Genomic DNA, 20,859 nt, shown 5'->3' on the forward strand with positions numbered 1-20,859 from the left:
AAAAAGAGCCTAGACATCATCTTTCAAGAAATTATCAAGGAAAACTGCCCTGATATTTTAGAACCAGAGGTCAAAATAGAAACTGAAAAAATCCACCATCTCCTCCTGAAAGAGATCCCCAAAGGAAAACTCCTAGGAATATTGAGCCAAATTCCAGAGTTCCCAGGTCAAGGAGAAAATATTACAAGCTGCCAGAAAGAAACAATTCAAGTATTGTGGAAACACAATCAGGATAACACAAGATTTAGCAGCTTCTACATTAAAGGACTGCAGGGCATGGAATATAATATTCTAGAGGGCAAAGGAGATAGGATTACAACCAAGAATCACCTACGCAGCAAAACTGAGTATAATTCTTCAGGGAAAAATGGTCATTCAGGGAAATAGAGGACTTTCAAGCATTCTTGATGAAAAGACCAGAGCTGAATAGAAAATTTGACTTTCAAATACAAGACTCAAGTGGAACATGAAGAGGTAAACAGGAAAGAGAAATCATAAGAGACTTATTAAGGTTGAACTGTTTACATTCCTGCATGGAAAGATGATATTTATAACTCATGAGACTTTGTCAGTATTAGGGTAGTTGGAGGGAAAAATTATATGTATGTATAGATAGATAGATAGATAGATAGATAGATAGATAGATAGATAGATAGATAGATAGAGGGCACAGGTGAGTTGAAGTTAAGGGGTCATATCTGGAGAATAAAATTAAGATGAGAGGGATTATACTAGGAGAAGAAGAAAGGGAGAGGTAGAATGGGGTAAATTATCTCACAAAAAAAACAGAAAAGAAAAGGCCCTTAAAGTGGAGGGGAAATGAGGGAAAGTGAGAGGGAATGAGTGAATCTTATTCTCATCAGATTTGGCTTAAGGAGGGAATAACATACACATTCAATTGGGTATGGAAATCTATCTTACCCTACAGGAAAATAGGGGAGAAGGGGACAAGAGAGCAGGGAGGTGATAGAGAGGAGGGCAGATTGGGAAAGAGGGTAATCAGAAGCAAATACTTCTGAGGAGGGACAGAGTCAAAAGAAAGAATAGAATAAATGAGGGGCAGGATAGGATTAAGAGAAACAGAGTTAGTTTTTCACAACATGTCTACTATGGAAGTGTTTTGCATAACTGCACATGTATAACCTATATTGAGTTGCTTGCCTTTTCAATGAGGGTGGGTGGGGAGGGAGGGAGGAGAAAAACTGGAACCCAAAGTTTTAAAAACACATGTTTTAAAAAAATGTTTTCACATGCAACTGGGAATTAAGAAATACAGGAAATGGGGTACGGAAGTCTATCCTGCCCTACAGGAAAATAGAAGGCGGAGGGAATAAGAGAAGGGAGGGAGAGATAGAAGAGAGGGCAGACTAGGGGAAGGGGTATTCAACATGCATTCCATCTTGGGGTGGGGGGAGGGATGAGATGGGGAGAAAATTTGGAACTCAAAATCTTGTGGAAGTAAATGTTGAAAACTAAAAATAAATAAATTTATATTAAAATAAATAAACAAATAATTTTTTAAAAAGAATAAAATATAAGGAATATGTTATCAAAAATAACTGACTTGGAAAACCTATCTAGGAGACAGAATTAAATAAGCTTCAGGTTCCCTGAAAACCATGATTAAATAAAAATTCTGAGTGTCATATTTCAAGAAATCATTAAAAAAAAAAAAGCTGGACAGATCTGTTAGAACCAGAAGGAAAAATAAGTATAGAATTCACTTATCACCACTTCCTGAAAGAAACCCCAAACTGAAAGTACCAAGGAAAAACCAGAGCTAACAAATCATTTAAAAAAAATAAAAGTTACAAATAGCCAGAAATGAAGAATAGTCCAGGAACTTGTGGAAGAACCAAAGAACCACAGTCAAAATCAAAACAAGACTTGATGCAACTAGTTTAAAGGAGAGAAAAAGCTTATAATATATTCCAAAATGCATGTAATAAAGGATTACAGAGTTCTGGCTCATGTGACCAACAGGATAGAAGATTAGACCTTTTTTTCCCCTAGTTCCTACTTTCAAAAATAGATATGTTCCATATATAGAGCAATTACTGCTGAATACAAAAGAAAAGCGAACAAGAAACTCAACAATGAAACAGCCTCATGTATAAAAAATTGAGAAAATTACTCCTTAAGTGATCACTCAGCACTCTTCACCCACCAGTCTTTATGTTACAACAGGAGATATAAACCAGCTCATGAACTTGTGCTTTGGGATCCACTCAGATTTCCTACTTTTGCATGTAAATGCTGATCCACCACATCACTGCCTTGTCATCCTTGTTCAACAGGTAGTGAACTTTAACTCAGCCTCCATCATTAGTTGAAGGAAGCAAGAGTCTTTAACCATGCTTCCCTTTGCCTAGAGTGGCCATTCACGTTAGGAGCTCTAACGTGGCAAAGCCAAGAACACCCATCCCACGGTCCCTAACTCTACAAAAAGTGGCAGACAATGAATCAGTCCAGCCAAAGAACTAAAAGGAGTGAGGTGGGGGGTAGGAAGAGCTATCTAGCATGCATGGCTACACTTGAGTCTGAAGGAAAGGCAACTGGAATCTAATTGGAGCTAATCCTGTCTTCCTAAGTGCCACTTGAAGCAAGGAACAAGGACAGTGAAAAGTAAATTCCCCAACACTGAAGGAGGCTGAGACTGTGTTGGGATCATTCCCAGGGAAATACCCTCCATCAAAGGGAAAGAAATAAGAAACATGGGGAAAAAAGCAAAAGCAACCAAAGATTTCAAAAGGAATAGAATTTAACTTAAAACCTGGTTTACAGTCAAGTAAATGAACTAAAGCAGGTAAAAGATACTAAAATCACCAAATCACCAATCACCAAAACTTCCAAAATATTATAAATTTTAAGAAGTGGTTAGAAAAAGGAAATTGAACCAATGCTTGATAAGACACAGAGTCCAATGGTTTCTTAAGAAAGCATTAGACCACAGTTCAAGAATGGTTAAAAGAGTAATAATCCTACAGTAGAAGTAAGGAAGGAGCACGTGGCAGAATTTATGTCCTACACAGCAGAAGTAGCAGAATTTAAAAAAAACTGAATCCATGGCAGTTAGCCTTCCCAAAGAAGTGAGAGAGCAGTAGATTGTGAAAACAAAGTCAAAGACATCATAGAAGAACCACAAAAGACTTAAATGTTTAACATTAAAAGAGCACATATAAATGGAAGCAAAGCCATTGATCATGAAGACAAGATTCATAAATAAAATCTAAAGATGACAAGTATCCCAGAAGAGCATGACAAATAAAAAGTCCTGAATATCATTATTTTTAAAATAACATAAGAAAACTGCCCAGAAATTCTGAGTACTAAAACAAAGCAATACTGATTGAAAGAAAACACAGATTACCTCCACGAAGGAAGAAAAAAAAAAGCCCTGTGCTTCAAGCTGTAAGACACATAGCAATTCCAATTTCAGACCAAAAGTTCTGCAAGTTGCCATTAGAAAGACTTTCTAATATAAAGGAAAGAAATTTTGAGTAACATAATATTCATTCTACACCCACTAGAAACTGGAAATATATTCCAACTCAAAATGACATGACCAACAAACTTGAGCCTAATCACCACTGACAACAGATGAAGACAAAAATAGTTTATTTGACTTGCAAAGAACCCAAATAATATAAGCAGGAGGTAAATAAAAACAGCTGCCCAGGAAAGAATAATTAACAAATAAATTATCCCATCTCTAGAGACTATTCAAGGGGGGAAAAAGAGAAAGAAAAAGACACTTATGTGTTAAAACAGAGACCATTAAGAAATTTCTTTCTAAAAGTACATAGAGACAAAGATGAAATTAGAATTTAAAGAAATTGGAGAAAGAGGAGAAGGCCTAAAGTACCATGGACCAAACTTTATAACTTCCCCTTACAGGTGAATCAATGCATTTTATGGGACTAAATTGCAGAATCTAATAGTGTAATGGGGGAGAGAGGAGTTTGTAAATAGAAGGGAGTATGCGATGCACCCTAATCAAGGCAAGGGTGAGCAACAAAGGAAAACTAAGTCCTGTAAGTTCTCAGCAAAAAGGGGGGCTAAAGCCAGGTGGGAGAGACAGGTGGCCAAAGGAGGTGTTGAAATGGAGGAAAGAAAAAAGGAAGTCTCAAACTAATCAAAGTAGATTGTTCCACTGAAGGGAACTCCCATGGGGGAATTCATGTATTTTATAATGTTAGATAGAAACCTTACAATGGGTCCGATCTACAGGGAACTGGTACACAGTGAGAACAGTTGCTTTGAATACCTCACCCCCATGGAAAAAACTTTGCTTCAGGAGAATGGAAAAGAAAGCTTTGGGGGCAACTAGCCCTACAAGAGTGGGAGGACATTGACCCAGAGAAGAAATAACATGGACATTGAGAAAGAGAATTAGCATTGGGAATCAATCAGTAAATGCCTATTAAGCCTCTACTATATGCCAGGCACTGTGCTAAGCACTGTGAAAAAAGAAATATACAAGAAATATACTTGAAATGCATTATTTGAGAACCAAGGAGATTTTTATTGTGGCCCAACACTATCCTCATTATTCCTTCATTAACTGGTGGCTGGGTGGTACAGTGGATAGTGTCCAGCCTGAAGTCAGGAAGACTCATCTTCCTGAATTCAAATCTAGTGTCAGACACAGAAAAGAATAAAGCTCAAGAGGAAAAAGGGGACAAGATCTATAAAAGCAGCAATACAGAATTTGTCCAAAAGAGAAAATTTAAACTTGGTGCTTATAAACTTTAACTCCATGAGGAACTCAAAAAGGCCAAAGTAAAAATAAATACACAAACCATGAATTAAAAAATGAAAGTTAATAATTGACAAAAAGTAAGGAGAATAAATGAAGAAAGCAAGGTGAAGAAATCCTTCTTGGAGAAATTTGCAGGGAAAAATAGCCAACAAAAGAAGTTGAAGGGAGAGGGAGAAGAGGAAGGGAGATTTTGAATTAGCCACTAAACTGAGAAGAGGAAAAAGGAGGAAAGAGGGGAAAGACTCTAAAGGAGAAAAGCTAGAGAAAGAGTTGATAAATGGGAAGAAGAGGGTATTGAGGGAATAGAGAAGAGAATCTGTGGGGATAGGATTTCCTTAAAGTAAATTAAGCACAATTAATTGTTAGGTTATGGCACTGGATTTAAAGAGAAATGGGAAACAAAAAAAAACATTTCTAATTTAGAATAAATAGAAATACAACAGGAGGAAAACATAAACCTAACTCTCATTACTTTAAATATTATTGGCTTAAACTATTCAATAAAGTGAAAAAGAATGCCAGATTGGATTTTAAAAAAGGCATAATTTATTGCTTTCAAGAAAAGCATTTAAAAACCAAAGAGATGTATAGAATAAAAATAAGAGACTGGAACAAAATTTGCTATGCATCAGGGAAATCCAAAAAAGCAGGAGTTGCAATCATGTTATCAGACAAAGGAAATGCAAAAATTCAAATACAGAGATAAACAAGGAAATTACATGATATTGTAAGGAAACTGGAGGGAGGGCAGAAACAATATCAATTGTGTTCTAAGTGTTGTAACATCTAAATTAATAAAAGACAAATTAACTGAATGAAGAAGAACAAGAAGAAGAACAAGAAGGAGAAGAAGGAGAAGAAGAAGAAGAAGAAGAAGAAGAAGAAGAAGAAGAAGAAGAAGATGATGATGATGATGATAATGATGATGATGATGAAGAAGAAACATTGATATAAACGTAATAATAGCAAGAGACTTTAAAGTTCATCTCTCATTATTGGTTAAGTCTGGCAGAAAGAAAAAAAAAAGGAAAAACAGCCTTGAAGAAATTGTTGCAGGAATTAATTATAAAAGAATCATGACACTTTCTAAACGGGACTGCTAGAAAATGTACATATTTCACAGTGCCATATGATACTTTTTTACAAAAAAACCCCACTATATTAGAACATGGAAAAATTTCAAAGAAATGCAAAAACTCAAAAATACTAAACACGTATTTTGCAGAACATGACGAAATAAAATATTAATTCAGGGAACACAAACAAAAGATATAGACCTGAGTGGAGAATTAATAATGAAATTCTAAGTGACTGAGTCAAAAAACAAATAATAAAATAACATGAATGATAATAATAAAATAATAAAATGAGAGACAGTGGTAATGATGAGACAGCATGTTAGCATTTCTAGGATGCAACTAAAGCAATCCCTAGAGGGATACACATACCCACATATGTGTGTGTATATACATACATGTGTGTATCCCCCAAAATATGACATTAACAAAATAGAAAAGGGATGACTAATGGACTGACTGTGCATTTTAAAATAGAAAATACATAAGTAAATCCAAAAGAAGTACAAAAGAAGAAACTTTGGAAATTAGAGGAGAAACAAATAAATTGGAAATCATACTATAGATCTGAAAAACAAAACTAAAAAAGAATTCTTTGAAAAGACTTACAAAATTAATGAGTGTTTATCCAACCCAATGAAAAATAAAAGAACAGAAAATCAAATCAACAAAATGAAAAATAATACATTAAAAGCTTATAGCTAAAAACAATTTATCCTAAAAACTGAGTATAATCTTACAGGAGGAAAATTTTATGTTCATTAGAATAGAGGACTTTTGAGTGTTCACGAGGAATAGAAACTTTTAAATGCAAGCACTGGAATCAAGAGAAACGTAAAAAGGGTAAATACACTCAATAAATTGGAAACCATTACACAATGATAAAGCACTTATATTCTAATGGGAGGAGACAGATAAGTGTCTTTTTGGAATCCAATTATTCAAGGGTTTCAAAAAAATTAAGTAAGACACATGTGGGATGTGGGTATAGTTTTGTATTACTTTTTTTTGTCTTTAGAAATAATGGGAGAGTAATGGAATATATTAGAAAAGAAAAAGGAAATTGCTATTTTGCATGAATTTTGTTGCATGAAATAAAATGCAACTTGGAAGAAGGAATGAACACAGTGGGCATCTCATAAGACTCTTATCTGAACTGGACAATGAAAGGTTAAAAACACATACAAGTACATACATACAAAAATGATTTGGTGAAAAGTACATTAAATTTAACAGGGATATAGGTAGGGACAGGGGCAAGGAGAATAAATGTAGTTAAGTAATAATCACAAGTAAAACAAAATTCACTACTGGAAAGATTAAATATTGAGAAAGAAGGAGTAAGAACCAGAGCTCACAGTCTCACCTTGGTGAAGGGAAGAGGAGCATATGATTATAAATTAGAGTTTTAGATAGAGTTTTTCAATTATAGACTAGTAATGTTTATCAGATCTCTTCTCTTTATCCATCTTTGTAAAGAGTGACATGGGTGGAAAAGAGGTGAAAATATAAGAAGTTATGATGAAGGGAGATACACATTCAACCATCATAACTGTGAATGAGAATGGCATGAATTCACCCACAAAATTGAACAGAAAAGCAAAATGAATTAGAAAATAGAATCCAAAAATTTGCTATTTACAAGACACACATTCATGCAGATTTGAAATGAGAGGCTAGAGCAGGCATTATTCTTCAAATAAATTCAAAAAAGCAGAGACAGCAATCACTATCTCGTACAAAGCAACAGTAAAAATAGACATGGTTCAAGGAAATAAGCAGGAAAACTACATTATGCTTTGAGGTACCATAGACAATGAAATAATATCAATACTTAATATAAATACACCAAATGGTACAGTTGCAGGAAAAGATAATCAAAATACAGGGAAGAATAGAAGGCAAAACTATAATAGTTGGGGACCTCTGTGTTCCCTTTAAAGCTATACAGATCTGAGGGGAAAAAATTAAAAAGAAGTTAAGGACCTGAACACATTTTTTTTAATTTAGTGATTACTAAATGGAAAAACAAAGGATTATACATTTTTTTCTTAGCTCTACATGACACCTTTACAAAAATTTGACTATGTATGAGGGCATAAAATCCTCATAAGCAAAAGCAGAAAAACAGAATAGTAAGCATACCCTTTATAGTTAGTCCATATTTATTAAACACTATGAGCCAGGCACTGTGTTAAACATTGGGGAGCCAAAAAAATGTTTTTTAATTATATCAGTTCTCAAGTGACTCATATCATAATATAAAACAATGCAATAGAAAATAAAAAAACTGTAATCCATAACAATCTTATAGAAACCAAATATTTTAATACTACATATGGCTGAATCAAAGAACAAATCATAGAAATAATAGATAATTTCTTTAAAGAAAACAAAAGCAGTGAGACGTGCCAGAATTTATACAATATAGCCAAAGTAGTCATTAGGGGGAAAATGTATGTCTCCAAACACTTTCAGCAATAAAAGAATACAAAACCAAGTTGAAGAACTGTAGCCAAAATGTAATTAGAAAGTCAACCCACCAAAAAGCCATGACCCCGAAATAGAAATAGGAAATTTTAAAATTCAAAGAAGTAAATTACAAATAATAAGGTAAGGATTCACAGTATTCAACAAAAACTTATGATAAGTCTTAGAAGTAGTCTGAAAGCAATTAAACTTAGATAACCAGGTAATATAATAGACCCCAATAAGTTCCAAATAGATACATGACCTAGATATAAAAGGGCATATTACAAATAAATTATGTGATAGGAGAAGGAGATAATGTTCACATCTATGGATAGAGGAATGCTTTTTCATGAAATAAGGAATAGAGAGGATCACAGATATAAAATGAAAAATTTTATTTATATCCAATTAAGAAATTTCCAGTTGACTATTATAGTCAAAAGGTACAAACAGGTAATCTCCAAAAGGAGAAAGGCAATCTTATCAACAACCATATTAAAATGCTTCAAATCCATAATTACAAGAGAAATGCAAATTAAAACAACCTTGAGGTCCTACCTCACACTTATCAAATTTGTAAAAGAGGGGGGAGAAAATGACAATTATTGGAGAAAAAGGAGGAGGGTAGGCACATTGGAATTGTGTAGTAGTGTATACATTCTGGAAGGCAGGGTTATTATTCATAGGGTTTGTTTTTGTTTTAAGACATATGGCCACATTTTGTGAAAGAAAATACACATACCTCACAACTGCAGTGTAACAGAGACTGCCCTGGCCCTGCTGCCTAAAAGCCACTAGGGTTGCCTTGTGTCTCCACTATTGATCTTAACCTCTATCAATTGTGTCCTTCCAATTTTAGGGGTCTCCTAAGTCCCAGTTCAGTTTAACTACTTAAAAGGCACATTAGCTTTTACAAAGGAATATTTACTTCAAAATGATAGCAAGAGCAAATATACTAATACCCCTTCCAGTACCTATGGGATGTAATCCCCCTTAACACTACCTCAATCTCTAGAGAGGAAAGGGGAAGAGGTTCACAGATTAACTCAGTTTGTATATAGCATGGTTCCACCAAGTCCCAAATCCAAAGCCCCCCAGGATTGTATCCTAGCACCTTAGCTTCTCAAGGATTACCTGCTGGGCTTCTAGCAACACCCAGCCCAGAATCCCACCTCAAAAGGTCACTATGGCTCAAACGCCCAGGTCCAGAGATTCTACCACTGGTGCCTAGAATTGAAAGGACAATGTAACAGAGCAAAACCCCAAACACAATTCTCTGGGCCATGGGGCCTAAAAGGAAATAGTGGGGAGGGTCGCTCTTCCCCACCCTGTCCAGATCAATGTATGGTACCTGTGGTATTCAGAGGTTTTCATCATCTGGACACTGCCAGAAAGAGAGCAAGATTATCCCAGTCTAGTATTTTTTAAAAACACGGCTAGTTCTGGCTCTTCTGCCAATGGGAAGAGTCTGTTCTAACCCCCATGGTAGGACAACACAGGATGTCTTCTCTCAGAAGCAGGTCCCTGCAGTCTCCCAAATGGGTGCCTCCATGCCTACCATGAGGCACACCGTTTATGGGTGGCAAAGGTAAACAGGGCACATGCAAGAGTCAGAAAGAATGTTAAGGTACAAACAGTTCTATTTACAACAAGAAAAGAGAGTTGCTATCACCAATAGCAGCTAGGCTTCTTATCCCCAGAACCTTTGCTGATACATTCTTTGACACACTTAGAGCACTCAGGAGGATATCAGAAGCAATAGCTTTTCTTGCTTGAGGTACATTTACACTCTTTTGCATTTTCAGGTTTCTGCATCAGTGCAAGAGCCATCAATAAAGCAGTTGAAAAACTGGAGGCCCATGATTTGGGACATTCAATCCAGGGAGGGGCTGTGCAGACTGTAGGCATAGCAAAAAGGTCAAGGAAAGAGGACAAAGACTCATAAGTACAAGCATATTTTAGCAGCACTTTTTGTTGTAGCAAAGAACTGGAAATAAAGTGGGTGCCCATCCATTGTTAAACAAATTGTGGTATTTGAATTTAATATAACAACAACAATAATAATAGTATCAGTAATAATAGCTAACATTCATGTAGCACTTACTCTGTGTCAGGCACTATGGTCATTGCTTTACAATTATCATCTCATTTGAGCTTGACAACAACTCTACGAAATAGGTGCTATTATTTCACAGATGAGGAAATTGAGGCAAACAAAGATTAAGTGATTTGCCCAGGGTCACACATTTAGTAAGTGTCTAAGGCTGGATTTGAGTTCAGGTCTTCCTGACCTCATGCTCAGAACTCTATCCCCTGCCCTTTTTCCCCTTCCCCTTCTTACACTTCAAGGAATGAAGAAAACCCCAAAATTCCTGGTGAAGAGTGGCATATCTCCTTGAAGATAATAAAATTAACTCATGAGGGTTTTCATCTAGCATAAGGGTTCCAGCTTCATCTGGCTCCTCTTCCTGTAAAGTCAGGAAGCTTAAAAAAATAAAAAAAGTTCCGAGCCCCTAGGTGATTCTTTTGATCACCAGGCAAGAAAGGAGATCTCCCAGACAGTTGAATATGATGTAATGAGTTATCCACAAATCCATCCTCCTCACATATCACACTCTATTACAAAAATGCCAACTCAGGGCACAATTAAAAAATTATCTCTATGTAGAAAACCATCATCAAAAAAACCAGAAATAAACTGTCAGCTAAATTTAAAAATAACCAGAAGAATACTAAATAATGAACCATATTTCCCACCACACAAAAGGGAGAAACAGAATTTAGTAAATTCATTGGTCTAGTCTACTAGTTTCTTTCAATAGGCTTAATTCAGTCATTCCCAATCATGTGGATTCTTTTAATAAGCCAAGCACTGAGTCAGGGAAGGGAAAAAGCTCTAGCCCCTACAAACCTACAAACTTATTAATCCTATTGGAAGCTTCCCTTCAAAGTTACATGGCAAATGGAGATGGAGGATAATGAGAAAGGGACAGGCAACTCATGGCTTGTAATCTCTCCCACTTTTACACTGTTGAAATTCATCCAGGGCTTACCAATTTAAAGTCCCCAAGGGTGGGGTTAATTTGTTTGCTCAGTGAATCATTTGTTCCCTTCTGGACTCAGAGAGGTGTTCTCATCTCATAAAGGGATCACAGCATGTGACACCTTGTTAACACATTAAAACCTCATCATTTGTGACTACATTCTGTGACTACAATCTACTAAACTTAAGAAGGGGGACCACCTCCCCCATCTCTTACACTAGTGAATAAATTCTTCATAGCCTTCAATGGCTTCCAGCAACTTCTGGACAGTTACTGAGCTTTGTTTTTATTTTTTATTTCGAGCCTAAGGCTAGGCTCATTGCTGAGAGGGCTCCCTGCCTTCTCTTCCTTTGGCTCACCCAGAAGACACTTCTATATTCTTTCCAGAAATCTTGATGCCCCACGGTAAATCAATGCAACCTTCCATTTGTAATGTCTTCATTTGGGAATTCACACAACCTCTCAAGACAATGCTATACCATACAAATATCTCAGAATCAGTTTCCTTCTTCGCATTGTTTGGGCCATTGGGAGATACCAAAAGGCAGAAACAATAAAGCAAAAATCTCTTCGGTTGTGATCAGTTGCTCAGGTTTCTGAATGCAACAAGCAGGCCTTTCTTTTGGTCCATCCTTCCTGCTAATTCCAATACTTCTGCTTGTCTTACAGATCAGTACAGCTCCTCCACCCTCACCTCCAAAAGGAAAGAAACATGTCATACCTGCACCCTTGTATTCTGAGGTGGGTGAAAATACTTACTGAAAATTGATTTTTCAAAAAATGAAAAGTGAGGCAACAATGTCATGGTCATATTCCCCAATTTAGTCATTCACAATAAAGTGATTTCTTCCCATGTTCTGTTCTTAGAATCCCACAGGGCAGGTACAAATGGGCTGAATGAACACCCATTTCTATCTTTGTTTAAAATAGCCAGATACTGCTTGTCCTAGTGAGTTTCCAGTTTCCCTATTAGTGATTTGTGGTTGGGGGGGTGGATCTATTCTGTTATTGGGGTAATCTCTGTGTGTGTGTGTGTGTGTGTGTGTGTGTATTCTAGCTACTTATCATTCTTTAACCTCTTTTCTCATTAGATGTTATTTTCTTTCAGAGTTCACTGAAGTGTTAAAGAAAGGAAAACGAGTAAACAAAATACCTCTAAATATTTAAAAATCATTGAAGTGTTGTTATTAACTTTCAAAAAAAATTAATTAGGAGTAATGTCTATATTCCTGGGTGACTTCTTTTAAAGAAAATTCCTGAGTAGGAGAACATATAGAAGATCACATAATGACCACACAATATTAGTTTCACAAAGATCACAATGGAAAAATGTGCATATGATCATAAATACAGTTTTAAGGAACTTTGAAGTGCAGCTGATCCAACTCTTCCATTTAACAGATGAGGAAACTGGGGTCCAGAGAGGTTAAATTACTTGCCCATACTCACACCAAGTATTAAGGGTCAGAAATGGGATTTGAACCAAGGTCCTCTGACTCCAAAGCCAGAATCCTTCCCACCCTACTATATCTCCTGTTATGTATTTTTTCAAGCCCTGGAGAAATATTTTGCCTGCAGATTGCTTTCCCATTAGTTTGTAGGCTATTTGCATGTTTCACCTCTCCCCCTTTCATCGGTGTTAGAATTAAAGTGCCACCATCTAGATTCATGGCCCATTCTGTCTCTGGCAGCTGCTTGACATAAAGGTCTGGCTTGGTTGACCCAGCCATGCTCAGTGCACCAGGACTTCCTTTGGCCCTGCCTTGTTAAAGTTTAACTTACAGCCTGTGAGAGGCTATAAAATCCTGTGATTAATTAGAAGATTGCTTAAAAATTTCTCAAGCAAGGTTTTATATTCCTGCAGACCTAGAGCATAAGGATTTTTGGATTCTTTTAAGAACTTATTTGTGTTTTGATCCAGTGAGGACTAGCAAACTTTTTTTTTAATGTGTCCCAGGTCTTGGCAGATTTCAAAACAGAATTCTTTTTTATTCAAGTTCATTTTTTAGGGTTTTTTGTTTTTGTTTTTTAGTTACAGTCCATTTGTAGGAATGGTGGAGTATTACCTTAATGTGTCCCTTTGGGTTTATTTACTATTGATCCAACCTCAGATACGTACTAGCTGTGTGACTCTGGACAAGATACAACTCTGTTTGCCTCAGTTTCCTCATCTGTAAAATGAGCTGGAGAAGGAAATGGCAAACCACTCTGGTATCTTTCCCAAGAAAATCCCAGATGGGGTCACAAAGTGTCAGACACAACTGTAATGACCGAACAGCAGCAAGACTATTGGTGGGATTGTGAATTTTATAGTATTAACTCTCTGTGGACATTCTCATTATGGAAATGAACTTGTTCTAACTTGATGGAGGCATATAAAACACCTTGAATCTTTTGTTATAAAGACTTAACCAAGTGTTTGAACTCTGGCTGGAGTTTTGCATGATACCTGCATTTAAATGATTGGAATTTTCTTTCTAAAATAGCACACACTACAGTAAGCAGCACCCAATTCCTATGCTGGGACTCATTAGCCTACTGAGGGCTGCTTCCTACTTCAAAGATGCTCTTTTAAAAGCAGAAATGATAGCATGCATGTTTTGACATGTAATCCCAACAGACTTTTTGACTTGGATGTGGAATATGGCAAACCTAAAGCTACTTTAGAAAAACTCTAGCCTCAAATATGTGCTATGGCTCTCCTCAATTGCATATTCTTCACTCTGGGGAGGTCCATTTCACATCTGGTTCTACCAGGCCCTTCCATTGGAACATTTGGGCAGTGAACCTCCCTGACCCTCTCACATACCCTTCTCTGAACGATTCCAGAAGAATAAAGAATGAGGCAGGAATTGGACCTTTGGTACACAAGATATTCATTAATGTCATGGAATGTTCTGTGAGCAAAATCAGTAAAGAATATAAAAGAAAAATCTGTATTCACAGGCATAGGCAGCATCTCTCTTGATTAGCAGCCCTTCCATAATATATTCTGAGATGTCACCTCAGAAAACACAGAATTAGTGGCAATGGCCATGTCCCCTTAGTAAGACCAGAGTTCCCAGAAGGTGTGATTTCTGGGGGAAGCTGCCTCTGCAATCAGGCAGATGCAAGCATTGGTGAAGAGAGAAGTAAGAGGAGCAACAAGGGAACATTTTTCCAAGTCTTGACTAGAGTGGTGCATTCTTAGGTATGTGACTTGAAACCGGGGTGAGAATTGTGATACCTATACTATTACTGAGCCTGCTGTATCCCAAATGCATTGAGGGCCTTCTAAGCATCAGACATTAGAATGCCTGGAAGGTTAGGCAACAAAATAATAACACAATTTTGCTCAAGAGAAAAAAAAATATGTATATGTATGTATGTATATGTGTATACATATATGCATGCATATGTATGTATGTATGTATATGTGTATACATATATGCATGCATATGTATGTGTGTGTGTGTGTGTGTGTGTGTGTGTGTGTGTATACAGGCACACATAGGGAACTATCAAGCACATGGACCAAAGGAGAAATTTTTAATGAACATACAAATCTAAGATAAATGCAGACCTATGAAGTACTTGGACTGTTAAGGAGATTCCTTGCTTAGTTATAAACATGCACATCTATCAAAATGATGAGAATAGAATTCTTAATAATAATCATAGACAAAAGCAGCATGGAATAGTAAATAGACAGTTGGAATTGGAGTTAGGAAGACTTGGGTCACCTCCTGCCTCTGAGATATATTAGCCAAGCCATGGACCAGTCGACCTCCTAATGAATGCATCAGGTAATAATCTAAGATTATAAATTATATAGATGCCATCTACAGTAGTGGAGGAAATTTTGACATTGAGAGTTCCCTTATCCTGATGAATTCACATGTCTAGACCATAAAAACAATGATCTTAAATATGTGACACATAAATATTCCTTAAAAGAGGATGGAGATCAGTACCTCTCCTAAGCCAAAGGGAACCGACTCCTAGGAAGTACAGAGGACAAGAAATAAAAGGAAAGAAAAAGAATGCTTGTCACTCTTCTGTCCACCTTCTGCCCACAGGGAAATGGAGTTGCTATTCTCCCCACCTCTCCATCTTCCAGAAGATAAGAGAACTACAATAGAGGGCTCTGCTTCCCTTTCCAGGAGAGCAAGGCAAAGATAATAAGCCCATAAGATCTAGGTCTTAAAGACCTACTTTATGTTGCTGGCCAAGTTGGGTTACATGATCTTAGCCATGTATCTTATTGCTGGTTTCTAAAGTTGTTCCTTACCCTTTTCCCCAGTGGAGAAGCAGTGTCTTGCCTCCTGTATTCTAAGGTCTATCGTCTCTGAACAATGGGAGGGATATCATTTTTTTAAAGAAATCAGTCAGTTTTGAATTGAGGGGATTTTGCGCCATTAATAAAAATAAGTAACCTAGTCCATCTGACTCTTGGAGGCCACAGTTTTGCCCCAAGGATGTTCTGCCCTAGTCATAATAGAAAGCCATTCCCTCAATCTATGAACCATTGAATACCAGGAATTCTAAGCAATGAGATGGTAATTGGTGACAGTTATTAACTAAGGCATTGCCAGCTGCGACTCAGTGGGTATGACACTGCACTATAAAGTAAGTTTAATTCTCACTTTTATTTTCATATATTTCCTTAGCACTGTCTTCCTTATATAGTGAGAGCTGTTCAGTATTTGGAGTCTGAATTAGGTCACTTTTGCAGTTTTCTATCTGGAAGAGAAACATAGAGAAAATAAAGATAGCACTCCTCATAATTCATGGCATGGCAAATTCCTAGATGGATAGTTGATCAAACTAGTTAGACCACCAATTTGATCTTTTGCTAAATTAATCAATTGTTTGGCTGGTTAGCTGATCAAATTAACCAGAATCTCAGAATTGTAAGGAACTTCAGAGGCTATCTACTATCCAATCAATGATTTGGATATCATATAGATTATCTATTGCTGAAAGAAAACAATTCAGAATTAAAATATGAATTCTGCAAAGGTAATAGCTTATATCCAATATTATTTTATAACAATCCCCCATTTATCTGGGGATCACTTATATAGACACCTCAACCATCCAGAGCACAGTTTAGTAATAAATGAGATCCCAACAGGCAAAATAAATGAAATAATTGGGTCATTCAGGAAAAACGCCACAATCAGAGTCCACAAGGAAAGCCTAAGTCTGTAGCAGGAAAGTAGGAAAAGGTTAATTCTTGAGGATCAAAGGCAATAAATAAAGTTCAGGCCTGATATACAAAAGGGACTTAAGGAAAAGGGTATATATGGTAAGGACTCAAACAGATGTTGTAGAAACATGTTTTAAAACTCATGTACTTTATTCATAGGAAAATCCCTTAGGTCCTCACTCAGACTATTCTTATTTTAAACACAATTCCATCAAGCATAATGTCTTGCACATTGTATGCACTCAGTAAAGCTCATAGAATTAAATCAAATATCTTGTTCCCCAGCCTATCACATTTTAGAAGCAGAAAATTAGAACACAGTAAGAAAGACAGCATGGTGGAGTGGATGGAGAGCTGGTCTTGGAGTCAGTAATATTTGTATTCATTTCCTGCCCTACATACTGGCTTTGTAACAATGGACAAATAACTTCACCTCTTAGTTCTCTAAGCCAGTGGCCTCACACTCAAATAGAAATGAGGGCACGGCAGCATATTGACTTAGTTTTAAAATGCAATCTTTTCTATGTTTTATTGTGTTTTTATCTATTTTGTTAAATATTTCCCATTTACATTGTGGTGATTAAAAAATTCTGAGACATAGTTTCTGGGTAATTTAATCATTTTATTAAAAAGGTCAACACATTATTAATAAAAAGATGTTCATTTGGTCATCTTTCCTAGACCAAAGACCCCTCATGGTGGTGGGCTCACAATTTGTATGCACTTTGAAGAGTAGGTGTTCCTGAGGGTACCAATCAATTCTGATAGATTAACACAATGGGAGGTAGACTGTATCAAAATGAGGGTCTTGGATTACCCAAACTTGATCAAAAAGACATCAATTTCTGTATCACCTGTGTTGACAAAAGGAAGAATCAAAATTTCCCCAGACCTGTTTGAGCAAACACAATGAGCAGGAATCCTCCCATTTGCCCAAACTTAGAATTTCTTTTACTGTCTTATTAAATCTTGGCCTGGGTAAACCTTTAAGAGAGATTTCTCACACTGGTTGGTTTTTGGATAAGGAAGAAGAAAAGAGGGAAAACCTTGGTCCTAATACAATAATTGATTATTAAATACAAGAGAGAAATATTAATTTCTCACAAAAGCATCAGGCCACACTCGAAAGTGCTGCGTGCCCTTAACACTTCTGCTCTAAGCAATTCTGTAACACTCTAAATTACAGAAGAGTGGTCTATCTGTATTTGTAGAAGGAGTTATGGGATACTTACCATATGGGATACTCACAAAGAAAAGAGACCAAAATACTTAAAAAGCAAACAAAGAAATCAAAAAGCATAATAACGTGGAGCTATTCTGTATGGAGAAAAATGACCCTAAACAGAACTCAATACCCCATAACAGTATTACTTATATTAAAGCACAGTACAGTAACTGATGTTCATGAGGATCCTACATTACTAAGAAAAAGTCATGTTACAGAATTATAGGATCACAAAATGTTAAGGCTAGAATAGACCACAGAAATCATCTGATACCCAATTTACAAATGATGAGCAATGAAATGATTTGCCCAAGGTTATATTGAATATCATATTCTACTTAGATAGCAAAATTTTAGAAATTTTAGAAATACTCCATCCAAAATGGTTAAAATGTTAAAGTTTTGTCACTTAATGGGGGTAAGCTTCAGTAAACCAGAAAATGTATTTATGGCCCACATCTCATTCTCCAAGAATGCCTGGGGGAGGGGGCAATCAGAAGCAAACACTTCTAAAGACGGACAGGGTTAAAAGAGAAAATATAATAAATGGCGGGTGGGATAGGATGAAGGGAAATATAGTTGGTTATTCACAACACGACTACTATGGAAGTGTTTTGCATGACTACACATGTATAACCTGTATCGAGTTGCTTGCCTTCTCAATGAGGGTGGGCAGGGAGAGAGGAAGGGAGAAAATTTGGAACCCAAAGTTTTAAAAGCAAATGTTAAAAAATTGTTTTCACATGCAACTGAGAAATAAGATACACAGGCAATGGGGTATAGAAATCTATCCTGCCCTACAGGACAATAGAAGAGGAAGGGGGGAAGAGAAGAGGGGGAAGATAGAAAGGAGAGCAGATTAGGGAAAAAGGTATTCAGAATGCACACTGTCTTGGGGTTGGGGGAGGGACGAGATGGGGAGAAAATTTGGAACTTAAAATCTTATGGAAGTGAATGTTGAAAACTAAAAATAAACAAATATTTTTTAAAAAGTAATAAATAAATAAATAAATGAATGAATGAATGAATGAATGAATGAATAAATAAATAAATAAATAAATAAATAAATAAATAAATAAATGAATAAAAGATGAATCCTCCCCAAAACTCTTAATGGTAGTTGTGTGATTATGGGGGAAGCTGTCTAAGATCTTAGCATGATTTTCCTACCCCTAAAATGGGAGTACTTCTGTCTAACTCAAGGAATTGTAACACTTGGCAAAAAGAAAAAAGTACATTATAAACATATCATTATAATTTTTATTGATATGTTGAAGTTAGTCAATTAGATATGCTATTTCCTCTGCCTAAAGTGCTTTCTGCTGCTCCTCCCACCCAGTCTCTCCTTATTAAAATGCTAGCCATCCTTCAAAGCCTAGTTCAATGCCAATGCCTCTGATAAGCTTCACCTAATCTCCCCAACCAAAAAGCATCTCTCCTTCCTCTAAACTCTCAGCACTTCATACTTCTCTTGTGCATTTATCTGACGTTATTATTATTTATTGGCTTGTCTTATCTTCTCCAACTAGGTTACAATTTCCTTGTTGACAGCATGATAATAGTAGAAAGAAAGAGCACAGGTTTTGAACCAAAAAGACCAGAGTCCAAATTCCAGTTCTTTTTACTACCTGTTTGTCCTTGAACAAGTCATTTTACCTTTGTAGGCTTCAGTTTCCTCATATGTAAAATAAGAGGTTGAACTAGATAATCCATATAATTCTTTGCTCCCTTAAATCTTTATATGCTCCCTAGAGACTAGCATATGTTCTATTCTCAAATTCTCATCAAATTAATTTATATAGAGAATATATGTATTTTTATATATATATATATATATATATAGAGAGAGAGAGAGAGAGAGAGAGAGAGAGAGAGAGAGAGAGAGGAGGATATATACATATATATTTATATGTGTGTATATATAAGTGTGTATGTATAAATGTGTGTATGTATATACACATATATGTTACTTAGAACCAATTAAAATATCAGTGTTCTTTGATAGAAGTTCATTAATGTGGAAAATATGAAGTCATGGTATTTGTGTGAAATTACATGGACCACACAATGAAACCTCTTGGAGGGTACTTGTGAGACACACAGCTTTGAGGAACTTGAAAGGTGCTAAGTTAGAAAGTTGGAGAAAGCTATAGGATGTCTCATTTGCATAGGGTTTTGCTTATCTTGCTCATCTGAAGTTAGAACCAACAATCTATCTTGTTATTTATTGACTTAGAATATTTCTCCACATTTGGGAAGGGCCCATTTGGGATGCCTGTCTGCAAGTGGGCCATGAGATAGGTATCAATCTCTCATCGTTTATTAGGTACTTACTATGTGTGAAGCACTGTACTGAATGTTGGTGATACAAATACAAAGAATGAAATAATATATGTATGTGTGTATGTATATGTGTGTACATATATATGCATATATATATAATTTGTGTATATTTTCCCACATATGTCATAGAATAATGAAATCTCAAGGTGAGAAGGTAACAGAATATCAATTATCAAAAATACCTCCACCAAATAAGCAGAAAATTTTATTTAACAAAGTCCCCCGCAGATTTCATGAAATAGGCATATACAAAGGCAGTTAGGTGATGTAATGGATGGAGCACCAGGGCTGGAGTCAAGAAGACGTGGGTTCAAATCCAGCCTCACATACTTACTAGCTTTAAGACCCTGGGGAAGTTAACATCTTTTTGCCTCAGTTTCCTCATCCATAAAATGGAGATAATAATAACACTTACCTCCCAGGGTTGTTGTGAAGAGAAAAAGAGATAATAATTATAAAGTGCTTTAACAGTGTCTGCCACCTAGTAAGAACTATATTGCTTTTATTGTGATATAAATTTATTTAACAGTAACTAATTTGGACAGATCTTTGGATTGTGCCACTTAAATCATTTATGCAGATTATAAATTTCTTACTAAATGTTCTCTTTACTCCTAACAATAAAGGAATGGTGTACGCATATATGCACATATATGTGTATATATGTGTATACATGTATTTATGTGTGTATATACATATATATATATATATATATATATTATATATATATTATATATATATATATA

The 20,859-nt window shown here is 36.0% G+C and overlaps 1 protein-coding gene across 1 annotated transcript in view; it reads left to right on the plus strand.

Moving 5' to 3' along the window:
• SPAG17 (sperm associated antigen 17) overlaps positions 1-20,859 on the plus strand; it is a 264,380-nt gene that overhangs the window by 39,245 nt on the left and 204,276 nt on the right. The window contains exon 3 of the mRNA XM_078154933.1: positions 12,024-12,095. Coding sequence (XP_078011059.1) covers positions 12,024-12,095 — 72 coding nt within the window. The remainder of the gene's footprint in view (positions 1-12,023; positions 12,096-20,859) is intronic.

The sequence above is a fragment of the Phascolarctos cinereus genome, unplaced genomic scaffold (assembly GCF_003287225.1).
Source record: "Phascolarctos cinereus isolate Bilbo 61053 unplaced genomic scaffold, phaCin_HiC Scaffold_5;HRSCAF=322, whole genome shotgun sequence".
Classification (NCBI taxonomy): Eukaryota; Metazoa; Chordata; class Mammalia; order Diprotodontia; family Phascolarctidae; genus Phascolarctos; species Phascolarctos cinereus.